Below are 7,485 nucleotides of genomic sequence, written 5' to 3'. Positions count from 1 at the left end.
GGGGGGGCTGGGGTGGTGGGGCCCGCCGCGGGTGACGGCGAGATGGGCGGCGGGTCGGCGGGTGAGGCGGGTGAGCGGGGCTGCGTGTCGTGAGGGCTGCTGAGTCTACAGGTTGATTTGCGCTGCGTTGACTCCCTGCGCTTGCTTCCATGGGTGTGACAAGCAGCTTTGATGGTGATAAGTTTCCAATGGGCCGGTGCCTAATAAGTTTGAACGTCCAAAGTGAGTGGCTGCGTGATGTTGTGCAATGCAGCTCTGAGGGCCGATCCTATGTGGCCACCCCGCAGGGTCGTCTGACCAGCATCGGCCGGCGCCCACAGCCGTATTTGCCTACTCCGCCACCTGGGCGCCCGCCAGCGCGCTGCCAGGCTCAGCCCCCGCCCCTGGCGCCGCCGGCGCGCACCCTGCGCCGTCCCTGCGGGCGGCGGTGGTGCGCGCTCCCACACCTACAGGCGCGGCGGCTGGCGCGGTGGGCGGGGGCGGCCTGCTGCTCCTAAACATGGAACCGCTGCGCGGAACACTGGGTGACGTCAGCGGCGGCGCCAGCGCCAGCTGGGCGCTGGACGACGGCGGCATTGCAGCATCAGCGGCTGGTCCGGGCGGCGGCGACGACGACCGCGACGGCGACGGCGGGTGTGCCGAGGACCTGGATGGCTGCGGCGGGGCGGGCGGCGAGGGCGGCCGTGAGGGCAGTCGGCACTGGGAAGTGCAGAGCCGGGAAGGGGACGCCGCAGCGGGCGGCGGTGGCGGTGCGCCCGTGGCGGCACGGCCGCGGCGGGCAACCAAGGTGTCCCAGGCTGACCTGTCCGCGCTCAAGTCGTTCCTGGCAATGAGGCAGAAGGAGGCAGAGGAGAATGCGACGGGCCAGCAGCCGCGGCCATCGGGGCAGCAGGGGGCTCATGCGGCGCAGGCCCAGCAGCGGCCGCCCCCGTTGCGCGCACCGCCTGGGGCGCCGGCGCTGGCGGGGGCTAGGAGGGCGCCAGTCTTTGGTGCGGCAGCCGCGGCCAGAAAGCCGGCGGGCGGCGGCGCCAAGGCGGGCAGGAAGGCGCCGGCGGGGGCCAGCGCGAGGAAGGCACTCCCTGCAAAACGTCCTGCAGCGGCCGCCGCAGCTGACGGCGAGGATGCTGCAGCATCGGCAGCAGGCGATGGGGCCAACGGTGGTGTCGTGGCGCCGGCAAAGCCCGCCGCCAAAAGGGCCAAGAAGGCGGACGGCACCGCCCCAAAGCGGGCGCCCAAGGCGGCGGCGGCCACGGCGGCGGCGGCGGGAGCAGCAGGCACGGAGCCGGCGGTCACGGCGGGCATCGTCGAGGTGCAGCAGGCGGACGCGGCCGCGGGCGGGGTGGAGCCCTCTCAGGCGGCACCCCTGCCGCAGCCGGCGGCGCCGAGCGCGGGCGCGAACGCAGCCGCGGGCGAGGCGCAAGCAGGCGCAGGGGCCGCGGCGGCGGGCGACGCACCAAAGCAGAAGCGGCCAAAGGCAGCGGCGCCGGACTCAGCGGCGGCGGTCGCAAAGGTCACCGACGCGCTGGCGGCGGCGCTGGCCGCGGCGGGCGGGCAGGCGGCTGCGGCGGGGCCGATCAAGGGCGTCACCGCGCCAGAGCTGCAGTGCTACATGCGGCACCACAAGCTGACTGTGGGAGGCAAGAAGGCGGACCTGGAGGCGCGCGCGCTGCAGCACCACGCGGCGGCGGCGGCGGCGGGGGCGGGGGCCGGAGCGGGGGCGTGACGGCGGGCGGCGCGGCACGGCGACCTGTGGCGTGCGACTTCGGCGGCAGTGGTCGAGGCGTGCTGTGGGGCTGCGCACTAATGCGCTGAGGGCGTAGACACGCGTTCTGGGGTGCAGGCAGCTGCGGGCTGCTGGAATGCGAGCGGGCGGATCGTCAAAGGTCTGGAGCTTCTCACCTGCAAGACATGGAGGGAGAGCGCAGGCAAGCTGTGACTGCCCCTGTAAGCAGCGCCCACATGCCCAGGGCCCACATGCCCAGCTGCAGCCGTGATACGCAAACGCCTTCTGGTCTCAACATTGCCTGGTGGGCGTGCGGCTCGGCGTCACCGGCGGAAAGTGCATGTGAGTGACATGCAGAGCGGGTCAAACCATCGGTGCTTCCAGGGGGCTCCGCTTGCCTGCAAATCTTGTCAAGTGCCTCGAATCGTGTTCTGAGTTTTGGTCAGCGCAATCATAGTGTCATTCGTGCTAGGCGGCCGGATCTGTACAAGCAATGCGCTTTGTCCGCGCCCCTACCGCGCGCCGTTGAGGTGGCCAAACAAGGATCTGTTTCAAAGCACGGCCTGATGATGACGTCTCCGTGCATGACCAGCTGCGACATTGCTGGCGCTGACCCCGCAGCGCCGCTAGCGCTTGCGCTGCAGCACGCCCCGACCACGTGCGCCATGTGCGTTCGCGATCTGCCAGACTACCTACTGGAGAAGGTGCGTGCGCAGCCGCGCGCATCACCGCACCAGCCGTGTGCCGTGCCCCTGGAGCCGCTCCCAAAATGCGATCCTAACCGCGCCGCATGCAGATCCTGCGGCTTGCCTTCGGCGGCAGCCTGGGCCGCCTCACCGCGGCCGCGCCGGTGTGCCGGCGCTGGCGGCTGCTGGCGCATGGCACGGCGGAAGAGGCGTCGCTGGTGAGGCCGGCGCCGGTCGTGTCGTGGGCGCAGCGGAAGCCAGGGGTCGCAACAAACACCGTTGTGATTGCGGCCTCGCAGCACCCCCAGCAGGGGGCAGCGGCGGCATGACGCAACCGGTCAGCTGCACACTCTCATCGGCTTCACTGAAGGGCGACAGCCCCCAGCAGCTCGCCGCTACCGCCCGTGTGAGACCCCCGCTCGCTCCTCCCTCGTCTTGCTCAGCGCTGCGACGGCTCAACCACGGCCGCCGTGCTGCTCCTGCGGCGGCTTGCGGCCGGGACGAGCGCGACCGCGGGCGGCCCCAACGAGCCGTGCCTGGGCACTCTGGAGCCCCCGCGGCTGTGCCTGGTGCGGCTGGTGGTGGCCGTCAAGGACGCCCCGTGGGATGCCATCCGCGAGCTGCTGCTCGCGCTTCAGATCGTCGACGCCGCGACCGACAGCTGCGTCCAATTTGAATATCTGGTGCGCGCCTCGGGACCCTGCGGCCGCCGCTGGCCCGCCCGGCGGCGACGGGCGCCAGCAAGCCACTGGGGTCGCAAACTGGCTCGCACTCCTCGTTGACTGCCATCCCACCCCTGCAAGCGACCCTGCCTGGCTCGCACAGCAGGCGGTCCGGTTTCAAACGTGCTGCCGCCCTCGAGCAGCCGCGTGCCCCTTGTTCCCGCTTTCGCAGGAGCTCGACCTTGACACAACCGAGAGCAGCACGCGCATCGGCGTGGACGCAGACGCGGTGGCCACGCTCGCGCCGCTGGGCGCGCTGCGACGCCTCTCATCGCTCTCCATAACCTCGTGCACGCCCGCCCTCACCGGGCCCCTCGCCGCCGCGCTCGCGCCGCGGGTGACGTCGCTCTGCCTCAAATGGGCCAGCATCGGCGCGACGCTGGAGCCGGTCGCGGCGCTCACCAACTTGCGGGCGCTGAGCTTGGGGTTTCGCCCGCTCCACATCGGCGCGGACTGGTTGGAGCCGCTGCTGGGGCTCGCCGGCGGCCTGACGTCACTCGAGCTGAGCGCGACTTTGAACTTTCTGCAAGGCGAAGACCTGCAGGTGCGGGGCGCTGCAGCTGCAGGTCTTCGCAGATCGAGGCAGTGCCCGCGACCGACCGCCCTCGCCGCCCTGCCGCCGACGTCCTGGGGTGCCCTGCTGCCTCGCCGCGAACCTGCACCGAAGGCCCTGCGCCGAACGCGGCAAAGCGAGGGCGCGGCCCTGCCGCCCTGCTGAGGTCGCGGCGGTGCCGCCAGGGACCCGCCACTTGGGCGCGTCGCCTCCACAGCTGGTGCCCCGAAGAAACGAACACTTGATCTGGATGGATTCCTGACCTGGCCTCCCCAGGAAAAGTGGGTTCGATGCGCCACAATGGCCAAGAAGCCCCTCTGCTGCGCAACCCCAACTCTAATCGTTACAGGGTGCCCTCTCGATCGTGGGCCGCCTCCCGCTTCTGCGCCACCTGGGCGTGTCTGGCATGAACTTGGTCTCGCTGGGCCCCGACGGGCGCCCGCTTGTTGCTGACCTGGCGCCGCTGGCGGCTCTGTCGCGGCTGGAGACCGTGGCGCTGCGGGGCGGCAGCTGCTCAATTCAGCGGGACGCGACCATGAGGTGCGGCTGCGTCTTATGCTTTGCTCGTTGTTTGTTGGCGGCGAGGGCAAGGGTCGAAGGGGCGGGCGGGCTACAAGTTGGCGGACAGCAGGGGATTACTAACGGTGGCGGCTGGTTGGCGAAAGGTGTGCCGTCCGTGCGGGGGCAGTGTTGGTCCAAAAGGCTGCGGGTGCGGACAGAATCGCGGGACGACGGAGCCATGCGTCGCAAAGCAGCTCCCTTTCCAACTCCTTGTTGATGCAGCGCGCATGCATCAACACCCCCATGCGCCTCCCCTTCTGGCGGCCCCGCACCCCAACGCGTGCGCCAGGGAGATCCTCCGGCCGGTGGCCGCCCTGCCGGCGCTGCGGACCGCGACGCTCCGCCTCTTTGCGCGCCGCTGGAGCTTTGAGCGCGACGTGCCAATGGACGCAGCCACGCTGAGGGCCTGGCTCGCCGAGCGCGGCTCCCGCTTCAGATTGAAGTTCCCATTAGAGGCGCCGTAATCGTGGTCTAACATTACTGCTGCACTATCCTGCGAGCGCCCGAGTTGGAATCATTCTTACAGAATTCTTGTACAATTCTGCAAGCGTGCACACTTCTTCTCACACCTGTGATTCACAGTCGTTGACGGCGCTGCGCACGCGCTTGATGACCCAACACGGCCTCACATGCGGTTCGTCATCACCCATCACCTGATGCGCCGCGAACACGTCCTCGCTGTGTGCCCGATGGCAACTGCAACATGAAGAAGCTAGTCACTGCTCATCACATTTCAAAAACGTAAGTCATGAGCCGCGCCTCAATGTAACACTTCGTGCAGTCCGAGTCCTGCCTCATAGCGTGCTGGTGACTCAGTCCGTCGAGCCGCTGCAGACTCCGCCCAGCGGTGCTCGCCATGATGAACAGCTGCAGCACCAGGCACAGACCATCCGCCATGTCCGCGGCGCCCGGCCGGCAGCAGCTTGTCACAAGTGCCCAGGTGCTATCACTGCACACCGGCCGGGCCTTCAAACGAGACCCCTGGCTTGGGGCCCTGCAGGCGGAGCAGCAGCAGCCCCGCGTCACGCTGGCCGCAAAAATAAAGTAGAGGAGGGATCTCAGCAGCGGCGGCATGCCACAGGAGAGCACAACGCAGCAATCCTGACCGACCGTCAGATGTGGTTGTTTTCGGCGGCTTCGCGGTTTGCCAGCTGTGCCCCAGCCCTAGACACTTTGGGCAGGCGTGGCCCAGGGTTCAGCCTGGCCTGCATACGAAACACCCCAAACGCGCGCACACTATGCAACTGCACCCTCTGCATGGTTTGTCCCTCAGATTTTGCATCCAACACAGCATGTGAGCCGTACCAACTCGTTTTACACTTACGCTCCCTTGATTGTGCGGCTCTCGACGGTTGAAGACACGGGAAGCTGCATGCATGCGAGTGCGCTTGCGGTGTGTTATACAAAGCGATGGGCAACACCCATGATGGCAGGCGGAGAGGCGGCGCGCATGCTTGTGCGCCTTGGTCAAAGGCCGGCTTGCTTATGCAGATCGCCAAGCGGTTCAAAAAGGACCAAGGGCTCCGTGTGTTTCGCCAGCGGGCTGCGCTCAAAGCGCCGCCGTCGCTTGGGCTGAGTTGTAAAGATTTTGGAATGCTGACTAGACACTGGGAGGGCGTGCAGCGGCGGGGGAAGACGAAGGAAATTGTGGCGCGAGTGGTCGGTGGTCCTGGTACACACGCTGCTGTTGCACACCGGCGTTGGCGCCGTTGATGACGAATGCGGGTCTGCGGTGCGGGATCAGTAAACGCTGCCAGGGTCAGAGTACGCCTGGCAGCTGCGCCACCTCAGCTGCAAGCCCGGCTGGCGTGGTCGGCGCGCTGGGGATGAAGCGGGGAGCTGCGCGTGTTTGCAAGATGATTGCAGATGCTGCGGGCAAAAAAAACTCGTGCTCGTGCTGCAAAAGTGTTCAGAAGCTGGTTCATGCGCATCGAGGCGGCGTTGCACCTAAATCACCCAGCCCAGCCAACCCCACCGTCACAAAGGGAGGCACGCCCTCAGGGACACATATGTAGTCGAACCGTTGCGAATCCCCGGAACAATTCGGCGAGATGCTGCACCCAAAACGGCGCGCCATCTCCATGTCATCCTGCCCGTCAGAGTGCTCACAACCATGCAGCGCGGGTGGGCGTGTGCGCATGCGCCGCGACCTTGGGCGCGGCCCGCCCCATACAGGTGGGCTTGCGTAGCTTGCGGTGGGGTCCCCTCTGGTCCAAACACAACAGGGGGGTCTTGGCCCACAACCACCCTCAAAGGACTCCACACTTTGTGCCTCGGGCCTCGCACGTGAGCCCCGGCCGCCGGTCCAGCCTCGGCCACGGCCGGGCGGGCCGCTGACCGCGACTCACGCCCGGCAGGGCCGTCCGGCGACCCGCGCACGCGTCCGCCGCCCCTGTGCTGCCCTCACAGCTTGTCGGCGGGCATCTTCTGGCCGCGCATGGTGAAGAACCCTGGAACGCGCTGCACCACCCTGTCGTTCTCCGGCTCAAAGAGCTTCACACTGCGGCGCAGCGCGGGGCGGCAGAGGTACGGGGCAGGCGGGGAGCGACATGCGTGTTTGTACATGTCATGTGAGAGTGTGTGAGGGTGTTGGGAGGAATTTGATGTTGCACACTTGTCTGATCGCCAGGGCAGCCGCCTGAGCTGGGGTCGTATTTACGAGGCCGCTAGGTGGGGTGCGGCGGCATGGCAGTCACGCTGGCCCTATCAAGCTCGAGCACCCTAGACCAGCCCGCGTGGCCCCCTGGTCACCCCCAACCAAAGCGGCCCTTCACACCACTGTCCACCACAAGCTGCTGGAACAAAATGGCCCCACCATGCCCTAGGGAAATTGGCTCACCGCCGGATGGGGGGCGCGTAGAGGTGCAACGTGATGCCGCCCTCCTCCGAGGGGCAGTCCAGGGGACACCGGACTGCGTGCAGTCCGTCGTGGTCGTTTATGTAGGCCACTTCCCCAGGAGCCACGCGCGCCGTGCCCGTGTGGCAGAGGAGCGGGCAGGGCGAGGTGGCCCGCAGCACGCCGGGCAGGTGGGGGGCGTCGGCGGGGGTGGGGGTGGCGGCGGCGCCCAGGGGAGTGGGCAGGTAATGGTCCTCCTCCTGGGGGTGGTGGGGGTGGGGTTGGGACATGCCTGGCGTTGGGGGCCGAAGCTGGGGAGTGTGTGTGTGTGTGTAACTTTTTGTGGGTGATTTGAAAAACCAGGTGGCGCCCCCATAATACAACCAAGTCGGCAAAAGCAGGAT

At 67.8% G+C, this 7,485-nt stretch overlaps 3 protein-coding genes across 3 annotated transcripts; 2 read left to right on the top strand and 1 right to left on the bottom strand.

Annotated features, from left to right (window-relative positions):
* Window positions 1-499: 499 nt before the first annotated feature.
* On the top strand, window positions 500-1,723 carry MNEG_8260 (hypothetical protein; the record flags this gene model as incomplete). The annotated part of the gene is made up of 1 exon (XM_014043266.1): window positions 500-1,723. The coding sequence occupies one exon, from the start codon at window positions 500-502 to the stop codon at window positions 1,721-1,723; it is 1,224 nt and encodes a 407-aa protein (XP_013898720.1).
* A 566-nt stretch (window positions 1,724-2,289) lies between these two features.
* MNEG_8259 (hypothetical protein) lies at window positions 2,290-4,709 on the top strand (the record flags this gene model as incomplete). Its single annotated transcript, XM_014043265.1, has 6 exons — window positions 2,290-2,427; window positions 2,520-2,627; window positions 2,853-3,092; window positions 3,304-3,675; window positions 4,034-4,224; window positions 4,535-4,709. 6 exons carry the CDS (start codon window positions 2,290-2,292, stop codon window positions 4,707-4,709), a joined length of 1,224 nt encoding a protein of 407 aa, XP_013898719.1.
* A 1,939-nt stretch (window positions 4,710-6,648) lies between these two features.
* On the bottom strand, window positions 6,649-7,371 carry MNEG_8258 (hypothetical protein; the record flags this gene model as incomplete). The annotated part of the gene is made up of 2 exons (XM_014043264.1): window positions 6,649-6,745; window positions 7,085-7,371. 2 exons carry the CDS (start codon window positions 7,369-7,371, stop codon window positions 6,649-6,651), a joined length of 384 nt encoding a protein of 127 aa, XP_013898718.1.
* Between the last annotated feature and the right edge of the window lie 114 nt (window positions 7,372-7,485).

This window comes from Monoraphidium neglectum (assembly GCF_000611645.1).
Source record: "Monoraphidium neglectum strain SAG 48.87 unplaced genomic scaffold scaffold01549, whole genome shotgun sequence".
In the NCBI taxonomy this organism is placed as follows: domain Eukaryota; kingdom Viridiplantae; phylum Chlorophyta; class Chlorophyceae; order Sphaeropleales; family Selenastraceae; genus Monoraphidium; species Monoraphidium neglectum.
Note: the sequence above shows the minus strand (reverse complement) of the source record. Positions and strands in the feature narration are given on the sequence as shown.